Source organism: Eschrichtius robustus, chromosome 4, assembly GCF_028021215.1.
Source record: "Eschrichtius robustus isolate mEscRob2 chromosome 4, mEscRob2.pri, whole genome shotgun sequence".
Lineage (NCBI taxonomy): Eukaryota > Metazoa > Chordata > Mammalia > Artiodactyla > Eschrichtiidae > Eschrichtius > Eschrichtius robustus.
In genome coordinates, this window is record NC_090827.1 from 99173781 (window position 1) to 99197750 (window position 23970).

Sequence of the window (23970 nt, forward strand, 5' to 3'; positions counted from 1 at the left end):
AAAACAAAGCTATGAACACGATGTCTGCTCACCATTCCTTCTTCCTTTTAGCTCAATCTGGCCACAGGCTCTCAGAAATGCTTGTTGCTCAGTTCTCATCTTTGTGCACATTGCCCTTGTCTTCATAATTTAGCAACTTCAACCCTACCTAATACCTCCTTTTAATAAGTTATCTTTAATTATTTTTTAAGGTTAAAGTCCTATATCTACTATAGTATTTACTGATTAGGAATTTAACACGTCTTTTTTACCTGTATTTTTATTAGTACTGTTAGTGCTCTGATTACAACGTTGCATAGGTTTTCAGTAGTCTGCTCCAACCCCGATTTTCCCCATAAATTCTAATTTTTAAGTTCATAATTGTGCAAAGCATAAGTTTTCCAGGAATGCATATATTTCATTATGGCAGAAATGCCTGTACTCAAAGTATGAACTGAATTACTGAGAATCCAATGCTCATGGGGCACTATACACTCATGCATTCAATTCATTAGACAAATCTTTACTGAAAATCAAAGTAAATAAGGCACTGCTCCAGGCACTGAAGACACAACAATGACGGGCAAAGTATGACTGTATGTTTGTGTGTGTATGCATGTGTGTGCATATGTGTGTGTATGTACCTATATTCATATTCAACTGAACAACCTTAAATTACATATTATTGTATTCTAATCTCTTTATCAACAATTTCCAAACCTTTTCAGAAGAATTACTTTTTGTTTCCCAAGAGAAATCTTAAACAGAAACAGAATATACCAGATAAAAGCAGAACTCTACAGATTTAGCATGCCCTGTCCCTGAAATACCTCCAGGAAACCTGGGGCTTGTCAGGCTATGATTTAAAAACCACTGATCTAACAACAATGCTCTGCCTTTTTACATGAAGCCTGTAATAAATAAAAAGAGTATGACATGGTAAAATCAATTGAGAAAAATAACACTGAGAAAATCAATCAGGTTACCATAAAGCTTCTAGCAGAGGTTTATTTCACTCAACTCCTCTCTCTTCCCTCCCATGCAGCTGTTTTAGTAGGAGCCCTAAAACACTTCCTCCCAAGCCCTAATCCCCTAAGAAGGTTATGTGAGAGACTGGGGTTTGGAGAATAGGAAGCATAGAGCAGATAATTTAGGCCAACTCTTTGAAGACTTAGGGGGAAATCTTCTCACCACCATAATGGTAAAATCTTAGGGGGTGGAAATTAAGGTGAAAGCCTAGGAAAAAAGAGATTTAAGAAGCTATTCAACTTGAAAAGACCTTAAGCTGAAAACAAACAAACATTCTCATAGATCACAAAAGATCCCACAAAACTCACTAGGGTGGGAAATCAAAATGGGGTTTAAGGACGGAATCCCCTTGAATTTGGGACACAGTAATAAACAAAATAGACAAAGACACCCCCCACCCCACTTTCTGAGGCTAACATTTTCAGGGGTAGGGGACAGAAGGGAGACAAACATAACAAATAAGTCAATTATATTATAACTTAGAAGCTGATTCCTGACATGGGGAAAAGAAAGTGTGAAGCTAAGTAAGAGGGATCAAGAAGGGTGCCAAACAACAAAGAGGGTGTCGGGGGGACGTGGTTTGCAATTTGCAATTTTAAATAGAGTGGTCAGGGTAGGCCTCAAGGAGAGAAGAGGCCAAAAAAGAGGTAACGAGTTAGCCAGGAGGACATCTGCATTCCTGCAGCAAGGAGTCCATCTGGGCAGAGCACACTGAGTGAGAGAAATGGAAAAGACAGAAAACGGAAGAGAGGAGGGTGCAGGAGAGGACAGATCATGTAGAGCCTTACAGATCTTTGTAAAGATTTTAACTTTTACTCTGAGCCATTACAGGGTATTGAGCAAATTTGATTTATATCTTAAATAGATTACTCTGCTAAGTGAAGAACAAATTTCAAAAGACCACAAGTATACAGAAGGAGACCCTCAGGCAGCTACCACAATTATCCAGGAAAGGGATGGGGGCTGAACCAGGGTGGTAGCACAACAGGTGGTGAGAAGTGGTCAAATCTTTTTTTTCCTTCATTCAAACGTAGTTAGTTTTGTGGGCTCCATTCAGCTTACCACAAACTCCAAATATAAAATATACTAGTGGCAATAGACTCCATTGGATCTCCAAGTCCTTTACTAATATCTACATATTGCTGAGATATCTCATATAAATAGTCTTACTGAGTTTTTGACCATTCTAGCACTTTCCCCCATGAAACTTATACTCATTTATTCCTATTCCTACCCAAGTTCATATTACTTTAAAATAATATGCGGAAGGGAAATGGAGAGGTTTTTTTTAAGTCTATGTATCTTTCATTAAAGTCAGTGGTATTTTTTTCCTTCTTTCTTTTTCTTCTTCCCAGAGTATTTCATCAGATGCCTCTTTTAGAAAGTGAAAACAAACACATAAGAACACCTTTTTTTTTTTAATTTTTATTGAAGTATAGTTGATTTACAATGTTGTGTTAGTTTCACGTGTAGAGCAAAGTGAATCAGTTTTACATATACATATATCCACTCTTTTTTAGATTCTTTTCCCATATAGGTCATTACAGAGTACTGAGTAGAGTTCCCTGTGCTATACAGTAGGTCCTTATTAGTTATCTACTTTATACATAGTAGTGTGTATGTGTCAAACCCAATCTCCCAATTTATCCCTCCCCTCCCAAGCAAACCTTCTTCTATATTAATAAAAATACTGAGTTGATGGAATAGTTTCCTGTATTTTCTCATTTCCAAATGTTACCACTGACAGTCTAGTAAACTTTGTTATTTTTTCGTACTCCTACTTGGTAATCTGTCCCAGATTCTTTTTAATTTCATTTCACTATTCAAACTGGCAGAGGAAAATATATGCTACAATATAATTGCCTGACTTTGACAAAAGAATAGAAACATTAGGAAAAAGACATTTTGTTTGACACTGTTACTAAAAAAAGAAAAAGAAAAAAAACTTAACAGACTTTTTTTTTTATGTAGCTTTCTACAATTGGGGATCAAGTTGAGGTTTTAGGCCATACGCTTTCTGCCCTAAAAAATTACTATCCGTAAGACAGCTTGAGGACTTAAGGGTAGAAAAAGGAATAAAATATAAATTATACAACTGTATCATGCAGTCTTTATCATCAGCAGACTTTGCCTTCTAAAGACTTTAGGAACTGTTCTCCATAATTAAAAAAAAAAACTTTGGTGGGGCCTCCTTGGTGGCACAATGGTTAAGAATCCGCCTGCCAATGCAGAGGACACGGGTTTGAGCCCTGGTCTGGGAAGATCCCACATGCCGCAGAGCAACTAAGCCCGTGCACTACAACTACTGAGCCCGTGTGCCACAACTACTGAAGCCCGTGCGTCTAGAGCCTGTGCTGCACAACAAGAGAAACCACTGCAGTGAGAAGCCCGCACACCACAACGAAGAGTAGCCCCTGCTTGCCGCAACTAGAAAAAGCCCACGCGCAGCAACGAAGACCCAACACAGCCAAAAAGAAATAAATAAAATAAATTTTTTTAAAAAAATTAAACTTTGGGATCCACATGTTGATCTGACAAACCTTTTATAATAATGCCATTTAACAGATGAAACAATGCTCTACAACTTTAAGCTCTCAGACATCCGTTACCTTATTTATTCTAGTATAAGATATCAAATTAACTGAAAACAGGCTGACCTTTAATAAATCCTAAGAAAAATTAAAATCATATTTCAAAATAAAAAATGGAACAATTATTTACTAAAATATAAATATCCTCATAGAAATGTTATTTTGATTTGTTTGTAAATCATATGCAATTAGTGAGCTCAGAAAAGCAGCTCAGGGATTCAGATCACTAAAACAGTCCTACCTTCTGATGTTTTCCATCGTTTCCATAAATCCTCAACAGTTATATGCTTGTCTTCTCTGTGCAGATGGCTGTGTTTATTAGTAGCATCTTTATATTTCATATCTTCTCTGATAAACTATAAAAGAGAAAACACTAAGTTAAGTATACTTAAATTCACTATTTTATTCTCTATAAACAGAAAAAAGTAAAATGTGAAATACAGCAGCTGGTAATTTTCTGATCATAACTGGTGCATTTTTGGTGTTTTATACTCACATTATTCTTAAATGTTTATAAAATTTATTTAATGAGATGTCTTCTAATCATAACAACAGCAGCAGCAATAAAAGTACTTATTTAACTCATTATTTATCAGGTTCTATTGCACATTATATAATAAATATGTCATATCTGCACACACACACAGTCATTTAACTTCATGACAGTTCTATAAGGAAAGTATTATGTATTACCATTTTATAGATAAGAAAGCCAAGGCCCAAAGAGGTTAAGTAATTTGCCTAAGGTTGAAAAAATAATGAATGTCAGAGCTGAGATTGCAACCCAAGCAGTTTGGGTTACGCTCAACAGCATAATGTACTGCCTCAATATTATACATTTTTACCAAATACTTAGTGACAGGGGTATTGCAGAACACACTAAATACTAACCTCAATTACTGCATCGTATTTCTGTTTTCTACCTTTTTAAGTCATTACTTATAGTTGAAAGACATAATTACAGTGTTTAGAACTAAAGTATTTTACAAAACTGAAGTAGATCCTCTATTAATCTTAAAGTATATACAGAGAGAAAACACTAAAAATTTTCTTTGCTAAAAAACCAACCTACTCTGTATTGCTTCATTATATAAAATTCTCCAACTGCCCTTCACTGTCTAGCAAATAAAAAGCAAACTTTTTATGAACTACATACCATTTCCCAATCTTGTCCCTGACAATCTTTTAGGCCTTAACTCTTGACACTTTCCCCATATCAACCCAATACTCTAATTATATAAAACTAATAGTTTTTATAAATTATTATGCTTTTTCTACCTCAATATTTCTGATCTTTCTTGCTTTGGTATTGTTTTACTCGGTATCTTTATTAATTTTTTTTCTGATTCCAAAATTATAAGATCATACAAAAGCTTATTTCAGGGGCTTCCCTGGTGGCGCAGTGGTTGAGAATCTGCCTGCCAATGCAGGGCACACGGGTTCGAGTCCTGGTCTGGGAAGATCCCACATTACACGGAGCAACTGGGCCCGTGAGCCACAATCACTGAGCCTGCACGTCTGGAGGCTGTGCTCCGCAACAAGAGAGGCCGCGATAGTGAGAGGCCCGCGCACCGCGATGAAGAGTGGCCCCCACTTGCCACAACTAGAGACAGCCCTCGCACAGAAACGAAGACCCAACACAGCCATAAATAAAATAAATAAATAAAATTTGAAAAAAGAAAATGCTCCCTATTAAAAAAAAAAAAAAAAAGCTTATTTCAGAAATCCATAATGCAAAAAGTAGAAATCTCTTAGAGCTCCAAACCCTAGAGGCATATTTTTCTGACTTTTATATACTGACAATGAACATCACCCTCAAACAAAAGACCAAATTTTACTTTTGAGTAGAGCTGTTCTCTACTGAAACTAAAAAAGAAAAATTTAATAGCTGTAGAGAAATATAGAGAAAATCATTTCACTTTTCTAAGCGAAATAACCTTGGGTACAAATGAAGAAACAAAGTTTTAGGAAAAACCACTACTCAGCATGTGGTCAGCAGACTAGTGTCAATCAGCAAACTGACACTGGTGTAGAATATACACAGAAATGAAGAAATTTCAGAATTTAGAATTAGCAATTAGACAATGCTTTCAAAGAATTTGACCCCAAGCATGAGGTAAATGTACTTGCCATGTAGGTCCTATCCATAATGAACTGGTAACAAAATATCTGGTTCTTCACCATAGAGGTAATCTGGAAAGCACTAATCTAGAAGGTCCCCTTTAGCACTTGTATATTATGTTGTTCTAAACAATGCCTTACTCTTTTTTTCCCTAAATGCCCCCCTTTTTTTTTTTATTCATTTATTTATTTTTGGCTGTGTTGGGTCTTCGTTGCTGTGTGCTGGCTTTCTCTAGTTGCGGCGAGCGGGGTCTACTCTTCGCTGCAGTGCACAGGCTTCTCACTGCGGTGGCTTCTCTTGTTGTGAAGCACTGGCCCTAGGCGCGCAGGCTTCAGTAGTTGTTGCTCGCGGGCTCTAGAGCGCAGGCTCAGCAGTTGTGGCGCACGGGCTTACTTGCTCCGCAGCATGTGGGATCTTCCTGGACCAGCGCTCGAACCCGTGTCCCCTGCACTGGCAGGCAGATTCGCAACCACTGCACCACCAGGGAAGCCCCTAAATGCCCTTTTTTAAAGTTATTTTTAAAGGGACCTGCCTCATTGCCTCCACTCCTCCTGTCTATTTCTATTTCCCATTTTCTATTTCCCTATTTCTGCCCATCCCTCTTCCTCTTCTGACTGACATTTTTAGAGTCCTGTAGATATACCTGGAAAATATCTGCCACTGCTATGCTCAGAAACTGCCCCTATCCTGGAAGAGATCCAAGAGTTAGAGAGAAATTCTAGAATGAAAAACATGATGATTGACAGAGCAGAGAGGAAGCCTGTCTTGGAAATGGTCCAGTCAGTTGGAACAAATGGCAACTGTTTCATTTATGTGACACGTTAAAAAAACAATGTCCTAGGAAATTCTTTTTACCACGTGAACACAAAGAGCCCAGAAGTAGAGTTCTGTGGCTTTAGGATCAACATATTTCAGAAAATAAAGCTAATTACCATATATAAACTAGGTGTGGCATTCTAGCTACTGAATTACTCTAGAAAGCCTAGAATGAGTGTATAGATATCTATCAAAATATGTGCTTAACAAAATAAAATAATTAAGATATAAAAAAAGACAATAAAAAAGCTTATAAAGATATCTACAGTACATCTGCTGTAAAAGAACTGTCTGACTCCTAAGAAAGTTGAGCGTAAACTGAATAAATACACTGAATTATGTTTTCTCTGGAATTATCATTCAAAAATTAATACATACTTCTGTTTTAAAATATGACCCTCGAAATAACACAAAAGTATATTCATATAACGGAAGTATACTCTACATCTAATATATCTTCAACATTTTGATCATAAAATATGACTAGAAAGCACCATAATTAGAATTACTTTATGTTGACACTAAGTTGGAAAATACTTAAACCAAATACAATACAAACCATTAGCTTCCATTAAACCATTTTCCCAATATCCTACAAAGGAACAGACAATTCTGACTGTTCACACTTTTTTAAAACTTCACAGGAAACTGCAGATTTTAGAAATGGGGGAGGCTAGTAGAGAAATTTAAAAAAGAGTCATCAATAACTGAAAATGCATGCGAAAATTATAAATACTTCTTACTCATTAAAATCTGTGAATTAAGAAATCTGAAAATAGAATCTGCAATCCTATGAAGTAAATCTTCAAATAACGTACAGCAAGCAATATAGAGTTCCTTAGTAAACATATCCAATTATGCAAACCTACTGCAGGAAAGTCTGCACTGACAATACAAATAAAGGAATGCTCAATAAATAAATGACTATTGAATATTCTTTTCAAAAACATTTACCCAGATGATTCTTTTATATAAATTCTTCTGGTACCATTAAAGAAATTACATATCCAGTTTCAAGAAGTTACGTTTTTTTTTTTCTATACTTTTTATTTTGAAAATATTTCAAAGGTTGCAGAATAAACAAAAAGCTTTTTTACCCCCAACTGAATCACTTGGGAATAAGTTGCAGGCATGTTGTCCCATTATCACTGAATAATTCAGCATGTTTTCCTATAAACATGATGTCATCCTATATAGTGATGGTATGACCACAAAAATTAGGAAATTAATACTGACACTCTATATTCCCTACTACTTAATCCACAGAGCACATTCCATATGTGCAGTTGCCCCAATGATATTCTTTGTAGCAAAAGGATTCAATCTAGGACCATGTGTTAAATTTAGTCCACATGTCCCTTTAGTCTCCTTCAATTGAGAACAGTTCATCAGTCTTTCCTTGACGGTCACAACCTTACAGTAAGTCACCTTTTGAAAGACTGATTTCAGTTCCTTGTACCTGTAACATATATATTATTCTGCATTTTATATGTGTATTTGTATTTTGTATTTGTGCATATTTTTGTTGTATTTACTTTTGTTTTATTTTTATGCTATTTATTGCATTTGTATTGATATTTGTATTGTGTATTTTTATGATACTGCTTAATAAAATCTGATACATATTAATATAGACATAGTTTGGGACACTATTCAGCCTCTACCTCTTTCCCTGAGAACTACCTACCAACATTAGTGTAGATCCCTGAATGTGTCCCCTCCCTCAACCTATCACCCCCGCCACAGCTATGTGGTCAAAGGACAGACACTTGACCCAGAAAAAAATAATCCAGAGCCTGACCAGGATGACAGAATTCTGTCTCACAAGAAACTACAAATCAGATCATGAAAAGTTGGGTCACTTGGCCAAGGTTCTGGATTTTTAAGGTAGTAAAGACACTTGTGTTGAAGGTACCATTTTATGAGCAGTCAAGGTGGGCCAGGTGGTGAGGAGAATGGAGGAAGCCAATATGCAGAGAGAGAAAATAATAAAAGAGATAGGAGTGAGCACACAGAAAGATACAGCACCAGAACTGCCTCGGTTCCCAATGACTTTCCAGTCTCAGTTACTCCAGAGGCCTGGGCTATACAATTCTTGTCCTGATTTCCATGATGTAACAATGATAAATCTGTCTTTCCTCTTTTATTTTTAAATATGCAATTTTAAGACCTCAAAACCCAGGAGAGGTGATTTATCATCACAGTTAAGCACTCAGACTCCAGAAGCGACAGACTGTATTCAAAATCTGACTTCACCACTTACCTTCTCTCTAGCCTCATATTTCTTCTCTGTACAGTGAGGAAAATAAAATTGCGCATTACATATGGTTATGAAAAAGATTAAATTAAAAATGCGTTCATAGTGCACAGAAGTATTAGACAATAAAAATATTTCGAACCAAAATAACTGGCTTTTATATATCAATGTTATTACTGCTGAAGTTTAAAGCCTAAATAAATGAGTTTCACCCCAACTATATTGGTAGGTTTAATACATATTTTGGGGAATTTAGACATTTATGAAGAAAAGATTGTCCAATACTCTTAAAGTACCATTTCATATATTCTGAAACAAAATACATAACACAGAGACGGAGAGGAAAACCACAGTCTTTTCACTGACAATGTAAGCAGAGACTTTCCCAAAGGACACCTGTCATCAAAACAACACATATCACCCAAGGTCTGATATGTGAGTCAGTCAAAGCAGACGCGTTCCTTGAAAAAAATTCCAGGGTCTTCCTGTCTTGAAAATAATACTAAAATAGCTTAGCATAATGCTTCAGAGGGGAAAGAATGCATAACAAGAAAGGTAACTACTGTTAATCTCAACCTTGAAAAATGAAAAAGCGAAGGCAATGAGAGGGTTAACAATTTATTCTATTTTGTATATAGCTATTTAGGAGACCTAATAGTGAAAGTAAATTCTAAATAATTCTAAAATTTAAGTTCTTCACCACCATCCTAACCTGGATATTCTGTAAAAATTCATTGATTCCCAAACTCTCAGAAATGATAACATGCTAATTAAGCATGAGCTGCCTATGTTTCTCTCTTCATCCCAAAATTGTTAAAACAAACAGCACAGTGACTGAGAGCACAGACTCAGTCTCCAGACCACACAGATATCCCAAATCTACTATCTGTCATTTGACCTTAGTACGTTACTTTATGCTCTGTGCTCCTGTTTTCTCATCAGCAAAATGGTAAGAAAAGTCATACGTCAAAGGGTTGTGAAAATTAATTTATTTCATATGATGTGTAAAGAACAGTGCCCGGTATATAGTAAACACTCAAAAGTGTGAGCTATTTCTAGTATACTAAGACATTCCTTGTTTTAATAACTTTGATCTTATCATCTAAGATGGATGATGACAAAAACACAAGAGAACACAGGCAAACTGGCATATGCTTTCATGAAAGTTAAGAATGAAAAGAAACAGTATAATTATTTAACATCTGAAAAAATTTTCTTCAGATCCTAAATTCAAACATTTAAATTATATGCTAATGAAAACTTCAGGCTGATTTGGATAGTTTCTCCATTTTAATACATGCATAACCTTACATTTCTGCTCCACCTCCCACCACGGTAACTCCTTGCAGTGTTGCCATAGTACCGTTTCAGCCCTTAATCCCATTCCCTGAGCTTCCAACATCAAAAATCCACTAGTCAAACCCCAGTTTACCTGCAATAATAAATCCAATGATGACCTCCTTAGCATCCTGTTCTCTGAACAGCTCAGGGTTCAACTGGTTCCACAATTACTGTCAACACCATTTAAGCTAGACCATAGCCTTTTTTAAGCTAACTGTAGAACTTAACCATTATTTATGACACTGGTGCAATTGACGGATCAGTTAATAGACAGAGAGATGACCCATGGACAGAGTCAAACAACTAATTTACAAAGAAACTTGTAAAACACAATGTTTTTATGAACTGAAGTCGGCCTGCCATTTGTTTTAGAGAAACCAGTGCATGACCTATATCATGGTTATTCTTCAAGATTATTATTGATTATAATCCAAAAATCTCTAACAAAATTACTCATGATTCCATCAGTCTGTCCACTAGTTTAAAAAAGAAAAATAGCACTGTACTGTCATTAAAAAGAACACGAAAGTAAGAGTCAAAATGACTTACCTTCTGTGTTCTCATTTGGAAAATAAAAGGTAAAAGATATCTCACAAAGTTATAATGATAAAAAAGAGAGCATAGCTTTACAAATATATGGTGAAAATATATACTAGAGTTAAAACAGGTAGGTACTGTGCCAACTAGAGCTAGACCAAAGTCAAGTTTTGGCCTTAGTCTCCTCTGCCAAAACCTACCATTAGGATTTGGTCTCAGATTCCAGAACTCTGAACACCCAAATACCTACATACATGTCTTTCTGCCATCCATGAATTTGTGTGTGATCAATACTCGTAAGATCACATAAATTAAACTTATATCCAATCAGCATAACATCAGTAATATATACAAAGCAAGTCATTCAAATTTAACACAATATGTGAATTTCACTTTAAGTAGTGATAAGCATTCAAGACATAACAAACAAAAAATCTCCTTCTGTTCTTTTTGGCTAAAATTTAGTAAGTCAGAACTTACATTTCCAGCCATAGATGAAATTATAGAGACCAGATGTACCATCCTCCCCCAAAACAACTAAAAACCCATACAAAATGTAAGGAACACCAGCTTTCAAGACATTGAACACCAGGCAACAAATTACAGTGATCTCTGAGAGACAAGAAACAAACACAGTATGCCCTATGGCTGCCCTAAATTAGTTCCTGGAGAGAACTTCCAGAACAAGGTGCAGGAAGAGAGAACCCAGGCAGAGACTGGCAGTCCTGAGTTGAAGAGATGGAACTGAAAGGCTGAGGAGACTAAGGGAGGGTAGAGAATACAGGACTAAGTACCAGAGAAGAGTGAGCTGCACAGAGGGAGAAGCCTGGGTATCTAGAAAGAGTGCCTTGAGTCTTTAGCTGACTACTGATCAGCTCATGCATGCAAGGAAGCTGCAGCAAGCCAAAGAAAAAAGACATGCAAAAGAATTAGTGTAAACAATCCCTGAAGATTTCACAGGCAGGGAATGGTGCTTATTCCTACAAGACAGAGTAGAAAACCATAATTTGTGGGTCACCAGGTAGAATACAAAAAAGGGTTTTGCCTCAGTACTAGGGAATATTAACCCTAGACTAAGCTCCACATTGGTCTTGCCTAAAAAGCTTATAAGTACCAGCCAAAGGGATTAAACTGTTCCCAAGTAACTTAAACCTGTCCTGGAACAAAGCTTAAGAACATTTATAGGAATAACTAGGAATACCCACACCCAACAAGGTAAACTCTATGATGTCTGGCATCCAATGAAAAATTACCAGGTATGCAAAGATACAGAAAAATACAACCTCAAATTAGGATAAAAATCAATTAAAAACAGTCCAAAAATGGCACAGATGAGAGAATTAGTAAACAAACATATTAAAATAACTATTGCAACTATATTCTAGATATTTAAGTTAGGGTAAATATTAAGCATGTTAATTGAGACATGTTTAAAGTTCTTTTCTAAAGACCCAAATCAAAATTCTAAACATGAAAACTACAATGAATGAGATGAAAAATACACTAAATGAGATTAATGACAGATTAAACATGGCAGACTAGTATTAGCAAACTTAAATACAATAAGCATTAGAAACTATCCAGGCACTTCCCTGGTGGCACAGTGGTTAAGAATCAGCCTGCCAATGCAGGGGACACGGGTTCAAGCCCTGGTCCAGGAAGATCCCACATGCCACGGAGCAACTAATAAGCCCGTGCGCCACAACTACTGAGCCTGTGCTCTAGAGCCAGCGAGCCACAACTACTGAGCCCACGTGCCACAACTACTGAAGCCCACATGCCTAGAGCCTGTCCTCTGCAACAAGAGAAGCCACCACGATGAGAAGGCCGCACACTGTAACTAAGAGTAGCCCCTGCTCGCCGCAACAAGAGAAAGGCCTGCGCTCAGCAACGAAGACCCGACGCAGACCCAAAAATAAATTAAAAAAACAAAAACAAAACTCTATTTAAAAAAAAAAACTATCCAAATTGGATAATGAGCTGTGGGTCTACTTCAAGCAGCCTAACACAGGTGTAATTGGAGTCCCTGAGGAACCAAGAAAGAGTGACAAAAAAACTTATTGGAAGAAATGATGGCCATAATTTTTCCAAATTTTATTAAAACTATGAACCCTATAGATTCCTTAAGATCAATAAACCTCAAGACAAGAGACACAAACTACACCAATCCACATCACAGTCAAATAGCTTTAAATGACGGATAAACAGAGTATCTTAAAAGCATCTAGAAGAGGGGAAAAAAGGCACATTAAGTACAGGGGAAAGAAAAGGAGGACAGCAGACTTTTCATCATATACAATACAACCCAAGGAGTACTTCAGCAGCATATTTAAAGTATGGAAATAAAAACAAACAACTTGTTAACCTACAATTCTTACCTAGCAAAAGCACCTTTCAAAAATGAAGGCAAAATAAAAACTTTTTCATATATACAAACACCAGAAGAGTTTGTTCAGACAAGAAGTCCTGTACCACTAGAAATGTTTTTAAAGCCCTATAAGCAGAAGAAAGATTGCTGGAAATGTAACTACATGGGAAAAATACATGCAATTTATTGTAAGTCAATTATACCTCAATAAAGCTGATGGAAAAAAACACAAAGCCTGTACAGGATGTGTAGGAAATGGCACATTCATACATCTGTGGGAGTACAAACTAGCACAACATTTTTGGAGGATAATTTTAGCAAATCAATTAAAATGTTAAATGCTCATTGCTTTTACCTCAGAATTTCCACTTTTCAGAATTTATCCCACAGCAACACTCCCAAAACTATAAAAAAGGTCAAGAACTTTCATTGCAATATTGTTAACCAACAATAAAAATCTGAAAACACCCAAACTGCCAATAATTAGGAGAATTATTAAACAAATTATGGTACTACCATGGTAAAATTTAAAATAAGGTCTATTTATCCTTAAAAAAAGAGAAGCTTACATTTAATAAATCTGATACTTAATAAAATTATGTTCACTGAGTATGATTACCTTGTATATTTTTTCATGCTGACTAGAAGCTCTGTTATATGCCTAATACATTAAAAAACAAAATTATAACAAATCAATCAGAGCTTCTGATGTACATTTTCATACTATCTCTTAACTCCTATCCTAATGCAGGAAGGTGTTAGCCAGATTCATCAAGGCACTGTCTGATAATTTCCAAGAACAACACAGAATTAAATCAGGCATTCCCAGAGTCTTAATGAGATTAAAATTCTCATATATAAACTTTACTAACCATTTGAATTTCCTTTATGAAATATTACATACTTAATTTACATCTGGGAATATGTGTTGGACTCCTCTCTGATAAAACAAAGAAAGAGAGACTGAGATAAAGGCAAAAACAACAGCCCTCCAATCTCCTCACTCTTGATGTTATCATGCGAGGATATACAAAACTTGGAGCTTTGTAGCATGAGCAGAAAGCCAAAAAAATGAAATAAAGCTAACACAGAGTCCTACACATCACTGAGCTTCTGAACTAACCTTGAAACCATTTGGTCACAGACTTATGGTAATTTCAAATGCTAAACTCCTACTTTTAAAGCTACTTTAATTCAGATATTATATAACTTGCAGCCAAAATCATCCTAAAATATACAATCCTCAAGTGACAAAAATTCTGTAGCTTGCCAGTCCCCATCCAGTACTCATTACCCAAAGTCTACACTCATTTAATAACCAATAATAAGCAAAGATGACTTTTGACACAGGGAAATAAAGCAAGAGACAAATAGGGAATTAGAAATATAAGGCACCACAAAATCAAACTGGTAAATTGACTTTATAAACTAATTATCCAACTGCATATTATTGTCTATATATTCTTCTAATCAAAACTAAAGGATATGAAGCCATCCAAAATTTGTTTCAGCTTTGGGGGAACTCAAGGAAAGGCATACTTCCATATTAGAGTTAGATAAAGGAAAAAGAAGAGTGCAGAGAAGTGCAAATACACAGAAGTGTGCATACACACACACACACACACACACACACACACACACAAGCTTGCCAGGCAATCACAGCAGTAAACAGTGAGAGACCTTCCTAAGGAGAGAAAAAATATCTAGAGATAAAAGCCAGAGCTATAATTGAACAGTTCCTTCCATCTGATATTCTTTTTCCCTTGCCAATATTAAGAACCAAGTTTTAATCAGACTAATTAAGGGAACTGACAGGTTCTTAGTCATAAGTTCTAGTAATTTTTAATAAGTATTCACCTATTTTTTCTTTTAACTTCTGAATGGTTTCACTTTTATTAAATTTTTTAATCTGATTTATTTTTGATGTAAGGTGAAAGGTTAGAATCTAATTTTATTTTTCTCCAAATCTTAGTTATCCAAGTATTATTTATTGAAATAACTTTAAAATCTCCAATGATCTACAATACTACCTTTATATAATTAAACATGGTCAAATATCAGTATTTTTACACTGTTCAACCTAATCATACACATAGACAGTTCTATTTATGGGATACTTGTTCTATTAAATGCATTTACTTGTTTCACTTTAATACTAATATTAGAAAAATGATTTTTGCATGTGTAACTTAAAATAATGACATCACAGACAAATACAACAATTTTATACATGGCTCCTGGCACAAAACTAAATAATATCACTGTAACTTTGTAAATCTGCCATGGATTCCAATTCAAATAGTATTAGTAGTACTAATAGTACTAAAATAGTACATGATTTTTTTTAGACTTTATTTTTTGGAACAGTTTTAGGTTCACAGGCAAATTTAGCAGAAAAGTAGAGTTCCCATATATCCTCTGCCCCCACAGTACATGCTTTTTTTCATTTAAACATTCTCCATACACTGTTAGATTTAAAATCTATACTGAGCCATATTCACAAACCAGTGCATATGTACACATATGCACAGACTTAACAGACACAGAGTTTGGGGAAATATTATTTGGGTAATCAATGAGAAAAACACATTCAGTGATTGTTAACTTACAAAAAATGTTCTGTTACTTTCATTAAGAAACTGTTTTCACTAGTTACTGGGAAAGATTATTACACAACAGTAAAAATAAACTTTAGAATACTAATTTCAGCTCTTCAGCATATTATCACTCTTAAATGAAGTATAAAGTAATGCATTCTATTTTTTTAACATGTTTATTGGAGTATACTTGCTTTACAATGTTGTGTTAGTTTCTGCTGTATAACAAAGTGAATCAGCTATATGTATACATATACCCCCATACTCCCTCCCTCTCGCATCTCCCTCCAACCCTCCCTATCCCTCTAGGTGGTCACAAAGCACCAAGCTGATCTCCCTGTGTGATGCAGCTGCTTCCCACTAGCTATCTATTTTACATTTGGTAGTGTATATATGTAAATGCTACTCTCTCACTTCCTCCCAGATTACCCTTCCCCCTCCCTGTGTCCTCAAGTCCGTTCTCTACGTCTGCGTCTTTATTCTTGTCCTGCCCATAGGTTCGTCAGAACCTTTTTTTTTTTTTTTTTAGATTCCATATATATGTGTTAGCATACAGTATTTGGTTTTCTCTTTCTGACTTACTTCACTCTGTATGACAGACTCTAGGTCCATCCACCTCACTACAAATAATTCAATTTCGTTTCTTTTTATGGTTGATTAATATTCCATTTGTATATATGTGCCACATCTTCTTTATCCATTCATCTGTCAATGGACACTTAGGTTGCTTCCATGTCCTGGCTATTGTAAATAGTGGTGCAATGGACAGTGTGGTACATGATACTTTTTGAATTACGGTTTTCTTGGGGTATATACCCAGTAGTGGGATTGCCGGATCATACGGTAGTTCTATTTTTAGTTTTTTAAGGAACCTCCATACTGTTCTCCATAGTGGCTGTATCAATTTACATTCCCACCAACAGTGCAAGAGGGTTCCCTTTTCTCCACATCCTCTCCAGCATTTACTGTTTGTAGATTTTTTGATGATGGCCATTCTGACCGGTGTGAGATGATACCTCATTGTAGTTTTGATTTGCATGTCTCTAATGATTAGTGATGTTGACCATCCCTTCATGTGTTTGTTGGCAATCTGTATATCTTCTTTGGAGAAATGTCTATTTAGGTCTTCTGCCCAATTTTGGATTGGGTTGTTTGCTTTTTTGATATTGAGCTGCATGAGCTGCTTGTGTATTTTGGGGATTAACCCTGTGTCGGTTGCTTTGTTTGCAAATATTTTCTCCCATTCTGAGGGTTGTCTTTTTGCCTTGTTTATGGTTTCCTTTGCTGTGCAAAAGCTTTTAAGTTTCATTAGGTCCCATTTGTTTATTTTTGTTTTTATTTCCATTTCTCTAGGAGGTGGATCAAAAAGGATCTTGCTGTGATTTATGTCATAGAATGCTCTGCTTATGTCTTCCTCTAAGTTTTATAGTGTCTGGCCTTACATTTAGGTCTTTAATCCATTTTGAGTTTATTTTTGTATATGGTGTTAGGGAGTGTTCTAATTTCATTCTTTTACATGGAGCTGTCCAGTTTTCCCAGCACCACTTATTGAAGAGGCTGTCTTTTCTCCTTTGTATATTCTTGCCTTCTTTATCAAAGATAAGGTGACCATATGTGCATGGGTTTATCTCTGGGCTTTCTATCCTGTTCCATTGATCTATATTTCTGTTTTTGTGCCAGTACCATACTGTTTTGATTACTGTAGCTTTGTGGTAATAGTCTGAAGTCAGGGGGCCTGATTCCTCCAGCCCCGTTTTTCTTTCTCAAGATTGCTTTGGCTATTCACAGTCTTTTGTGTTTCCACACAAATTGTGAACTTTTTTGTGCTAGTTCAGTGAAAAATGCCATTGGTAGTTTGACCGGGATTGCGTGGAATCTGTAGATTGCTTTGGGTAGTATAGTCATTTTCACAATGTTGATTCTTCCAATCTAAGAACATGGTACATCTCTCCATCTGTCTGTATAATCTTTAACTTCTTTCATCAGTATCTTACAGTTTTCTGCATACACGTTTTTTGTCTCCTTAGGTAGGTTTATTCCTAGGTATTTTGCTCTTTTTGTTGCAATGGTAAATGGGAGTGTTTCCTTAATTTCTCTTTCAGATGTTTCATCATTAGTCTACAGGAATGCAAGAGATTTCTGTGCATTAATTTTGTATCCTGCTACTTTACCAAATTCACTGATTGGCTCTAGTAGTTTACTGGTAGCATCTTTAGGATTCTCTATGTATAGTATCATCATCTGCAAACAGTGACAGTTTTACTTCTTCTTTTCCTATTTGGATTCCTTTTCTTTCTTTTTCTTCTCTGATTGCCGTGGCTAAACTTCCAAAACTATGTTGAATAATAGTGGTGAGAGTGGACATCCTTGTCTTGATCTTAAGAGGAAATGGTTTCAGTTTTTCACCACTGAGAATGATGTTGGCTGTGGGTTTGTCATATATGGCCTTAATATATTATGTTGAGGTAAGTTCCTTCTATGCCTACTTTCTGGAGAGTTTTTATAATAAATGGGTGTCGAATTTTGTCGAAAGCTTTTTCTGCATCTATTGAGATTATCATATGGTTTTTATCCTTCAATTTGTTAATATGGTGTATCACATTGATTTGCGTATACTGAAGAATCCTAATGCATTATATTTTAATAAACACAGAAATTTTAATTTGCATTAAGATAAAACACCATGAAAGCACAATGCATCAATTATTCACATAAATATTTAATGAGTATCTATTATGAACTGGACTTTGTTCTGAGTTGTGAGAATATACAGTATGAAACAAACAAGGGACTTCCCTGGTGGTGCAGTGGTTAAGAATCCGCCTGCCAATGCAGGGGACACGAGTTCAAGCCCTGGTCCGGGAAGATCCCACATGCCACGGAGCAGCTAAGCCCGTGCACCACAACTACTGAGCCCACATGCCACAACTACTGAAGCCCACGCCTAGAGCCTCTGCTCTGCAACAAGAGAAGCCACTGCAATGAGAAGCCAATGCACTGCAACAAAGATAGCCCCCACTCGCCGAAACTAGAGAAAGCCCGCACACAGCAACGAAGACCCAACGCAGCCAAAAATAAATAAACAAATTTATTTATTTAAGAAAAAAAAAAGAAACAAACAAAAATCCCTACCCTCAAAGAATATACTTCCTAGCATGGGGAACCCAGAAATTAATAAGTAAAATTAGGAGCTTCCCTGGTGGCGCAGTGGTTGAGAGTCTGCCTGCCAATGCAGGGGACACAGGTTCGAGCCCTGGTCTGGGGTGATCCCACATGCCGCGGAGCAGCTGGGCCCGTGAGCCACAACTACTGAGCCTGCGTGTCTGGAGCCTGTGCTCCGCAACAAGAGAAGCCGCGATAGTGAGAGGCCCGCGCACCACGATGAGGAGTGGCCCCCGCTCGCCGCAACTGGAGAGGGCCCTCGGGCAGAAACGAAGACCCAACACAGCCAAAAATAAATAAATAAATTTATTAAAAAAATAAGTAAAATTAAAAGTATATTGTTACTTGAAACAAGGTTGATTTTTTAAGAAGATAATAAAAATATGTAAATATTTGCTTATTATTTTTAAAAAATCAAAGGAGAGGTAAACCATAAAGTCGGCGGGGGGGTGGGGTGGGGGGGGAGGTTTCCTTTAAAGGAAATGGAAGAAACATGATCTATGACACAGAGACAGAAGCTATACTTTTTGCATATACTTTGTTTTACAGATAGAATTGTGGCATCATATAAATGTCTTTTATAATTACTGAAAAACGAATTTTTAAATGTAATCCCTAAGAATCACAAGTAAAATAAAACAAATGAATCTAACTGTGTATCCAGTTTGTAGTATAACAACATAATTAGGAACCATCTTCCAATGATTTTAATCATATATCCCTAGTAGGATATATACCCTGTGAACAAAAACAAGAACTAAAGGAAAAAAGGCTTAAACTATTTTTAGTGACCGTACCTTCGACTTAATATTAGTATTGTTATCCTGAGACCGTTGGGTACATACTGTGGGATAATTCTAATGAGTAATTATGCTGGTATTGTTAAGCACCAAGAGTTCCAATGTGACTGTAGGGGTAAGATCAATAAAGTTAAATAAAGACCCTGTAGTACTAAATTTGAATCTTAATTATCAAGCTGAATTCATAGTGAGTATCATCTTTAGGAAAAAAAAAAAAAACAGTAACAATAAAATGTTTCTTGGCTCTGTCACTGAAAAGACACAGAAACAATGACTAACTCAGCACTGCTAGCATCTTGATTATGGTCTGTCAGATACCGTTTTCCAATAAAAACAATCAAGTCTTCTAAAAGAAATGGCTAAAGAAAATGGAACTCTGGGGCCAGCTATGTACAAACAGAGCCTGGTACATCTTATTACAGTAGAAAGCAAGAAACCAATCAAAGATTACTCAAGTTGGGTCAAAAGGATACAATGAAAGCTTAAATAAGCTTCCACTGGCCAAATATGGGACAATTTAAACAACAAAATAGATTAAAAACAACAACAATAGCCAGAAATTCATTTAGATCCATAAGTTCATGATACTACACACACACAGACACACACACACACAGACACACACACACACATACATATATTCTTCTATCTCCTTTGGTGAATCCTTGGAAACCACCTAGTTATTTTGAAAACCTATAAATAAGGGGAAAGAATCAAGGATTTATCCTGCCTTTCCCATAGAAACAGGAAACCCAATAACAGATATACTGAAATTTTTCACTAAAGAAGTATTCCAACTAGTAAGAAAGAAGAATGGCATTAAAATATCGGCATTTTGCAGCTCTAATAGATTAATGGATCTCGGATATGATTAGCAACAGTGGATAAAATCACAAAACATTAGAGATGATGCAAATGTTGCGGGGGGGGGGCACTCAAGGTTTGTTATATATACCGTTTAAACAGTAATTTCATTGCTAGAAATGAAGATAACTGAGAAGAGATTTGAGTCAAGCAGAAAATTAAGGCTAAATTTTGAACAACTTAAATCTAAGTTTACTATTAAACATCCAAATAAAGATGCTGATGCAGCTGGATATATAAAACCAGAGCTCAGGACTCCAATCAGAAGAAGATATTTGAAAGCCTTGAGATTAGATGAGATCACTAAGGCAGTTAAGTATAAATAGGCAAAAGGTGTAAAGACTAAGTTCAGGAGCACTTCAACATTAGGAGGGCAGGGAGATGAAGAGGAAATCAGCAAAGAAAGTGAAAAGAAGCAACTAATACAGAAGGAAATAAAGAAAGTGTGGGGAGAAAAAAAAGAAAGTGTGGTTTCCTGGAAGCAATTGAAAAACATCATGTTTAAAAATAAAGCATGTTTAACTTTATCATGATACTGATAAGTGATATAAAGCTTGATAACTGACCACTGCATAGCAACATGAACATCTCTGGTGGGTAAGAGGCAAAAGCTTAAGTGAGTTGAAGAAAGAACAAGATGAGAGAAATTATACACAAGTCCTTTTGTGGGATCTTGTAAAGGAAGGAGAAAGGAACTGGGCAATAACCAAAGGGAAAAGTAGAATCAAGAGAAGTTTTTATTCTCTTGTGTTTATAAGGCGGGAAAGTAACTGCAGGTTTGAGTCAGATGAGAAAAATCCAGTAGAAAAGTGGAAAATATGGTTGTTGAAGAAGAGAGGAAAATTGCTAAAGAGTGGCCAAGAGGAGATGAGATTGAGTGCACAGGTGGAGGAGTTCAATTTCTGCAAAGAGCACAAACGGTCAACCCACAGTAATAGGAAAGATATAGAGCTTATGGACACGAATACAGGTGGATGAGCCCCCAGATGTTATGTGGCTCTGACAATGAGAGAGGAAAAAACTTCCCTACCCCAATCCTAATATCTTTGGTTAGTTATTCAATCACTGGAATAAGGCTTTAAACATACCACAAAGTATGGGAAATAAACTAGCAATGGGGAGTTAAAGGAAAATTACTGACCAATTACACTTAGTAGATTTAAAGCAGCACAAAGATTTCTCTTCATTGTCTTCTACAAAAGAAAGTGAGAGTTTCAAAATCTGAGAAGCAAAATGTTCTGTATCTCAAATGGGGTGGTAAATACATGGGTGTATACATTTGTCAAAATCCATCAAACTGATAGCTAAAATCTCTGCATTGAAATGAATGTAAAACATACCTCAAATATTTAAACCAACAAGAATGTTAGAAAACTCATTGTCTTTTATAGGCACAATTTTATTCACTAAAAATACACTTACTTTAAACGTACTGCTCATATCTCAGGATCATTAAGAAAGCCAACCTTTAAGAGATCCCATTAATTTGCCATATAGTGTAATTTTTAAATGTCTTTTTCTATCATTTGTTGATTTTTAATTGTAGAAAAGAGAATAGAAGAGGAGCTTAAAATACTTCCATCAGTGAGACTCAGGGTAGTAACTGTAATCCATTTCTTTGAATAAGACAATCCTATACTGGTGCTCAAGGAATATTGGCTTGTTAGGCCTCCTTGTTACAGCCTACAGAAAGAGCTTCATTTCCTTCAATCAACACACATATGCTAATGTGGGATAGGGAAAACATAAAGAGTTGACTGAAAGAAGGAAATAAAATGAAATAAGGGTCAAGCTAAACTATAAGCCAACAAACACCAGAAGGGAAAAACACAGTGCAATCTAAGGGATTACTCTGGCTTAAAAGGATAGAAAAAAATACCAAAAACAACAGGGAAGACTTATATGGACGAAATCCTATTTTATTTTATTTATTTTTTAAAAATTTATTTATTTATTTATTTATTTATTGTTGGCTGCGTTGGGTCTTTGTTGCTGTGCACCGGCTTTTCTCTAGTTGTGCCGAGCAGGGGCTACTCTTCGTTGCGGTGCACAAGCTTCTCACTGCGGTGGCTTCTCTTGTTGCGGAGCACGGGCTCTAGGTGCACCGCCTTCAGGAGTTGTGGCTCGTGGGCTCTAGAGTGCAGGCTCAGTAGTTGTGGTACACGGGCTTAGTTGCTCTGCGGCATGTGGGATCGTCCCAGACCAGGGCTCGAACCCGTGTCTCCTGCATTGGCAGGCGGATTCTCAACCACTGCGCCACCAGGGAAGCCCCCTATATCCATTTTTAAGGTTAATTTTAAGATTTAGCTAAAATAGGACTTCGGGGCTTCCCTGGTGGCGCAGTGGTTGAGAATCTGCCTGCCAATGCAGGGGACACGAGTTCGAGCCCTGGTCTGGGAGGATCCCGCATGCCGCGGAGCAACCGGGCCCGTGAGCCACAACTACTGAGCCTGCGTGTCTGGAGCCTGTGCTCCGCAACAAGAGAGGCCGCGATAGTGAGAGGCCCGCGCACCGCGATGAAGAGTGGCCCCCGCTTGCTGCAACTAGAGAGGGCCCTCGCACAGAAACGAAGACCCAACACAGCCAACAGTAAATAAATAAATAAATAAAACCCAAAATGGTTCTTTAAAAAAAAAAAAAATGGATATAATTTGACATGCAAAATGGAACAGGAAGAGACTGAGAAATCATGAATGAAGTGCCTCTGTAGGCATGAGAATACAGGGTATGTACAGAGCTGTCTGTCAACAACAGTTCACTTTGGCAAGAGTAAAGAGTGCGTAAAGAAGCTGCATAGCAATTGATAATGGCTAAAAGGGTAGATTATAAACGGACTGCAAAAGACCTTGAATACCAAATTAAGAAGTCTAGACTACATTTGGTAGACTTTGGTAGTGATTCTTAAAGTGTGTTCACTGGACCAGCAATGTCAGCGTCACCTAGGAACATGTTAGAAAGGCAAATCCTTGGGTCTCATCCCAGACTTACTGAATCAGAAACTCTGAAGATGGGCTTGGCCATCTGTGTTTTAACAAGTCCTCCAGGTGATTGTGATGCACACTGAAGTTTGAGACCACTGGACTATGAAGATCCAATACAAGTTTTTGAGTAGGAGGAGAAAATAACAAAATATCATGTTCTAAAATATTTTAATCGAGTAATAATGGTCAAAATGGATTTTAAAGGAGGAAAAGACTAGCAATGGCGAGACAAGTTAGAAACCAAATAATAGGTAGAGAACAACAGCTCAGGGACAAAGATGTCTGGAGCATTAAGCCTGAGTTGCAGGTAAAAGAGTGATACCATCAAAAAATAACAAATTTAAGGGGAAACAGGAAACAGTTTTTTAAGGGAAGGCAGTAATTGGTTCAGCATGAGACTATCTAGAAAGGAAACCAGGAGAGAAAGCAATGTATTTTGTTAGAATTTAGGACACTGAGTTGGAGATCCTAACAGACAAAATGTGAGAATGGAATTCAAGACAAAAGGCAGAACTGAACATACACA

At 36.5% G+C, this 23970-nt stretch overlaps 1 protein-coding gene across 1 annotated transcript in view; it reads right to left on the reverse strand.

Moving 5' to 3' along the window:
• STIM2 (stromal interaction molecule 2) overlaps positions 1 to 23970 on the reverse strand; it is a 162784-nt gene that overhangs the window by 56856 nt on the left and 81958 nt on the right. Inside the window, exon 3 of the mRNA XM_068543126.1 lies at positions 3841 to 3955. Coding sequence (XP_068399227.1) covers positions 3841 to 3955 — 115 coding nt within the window. The remainder of the gene's footprint in view (positions 1 to 3840; positions 3956 to 23970) is intronic.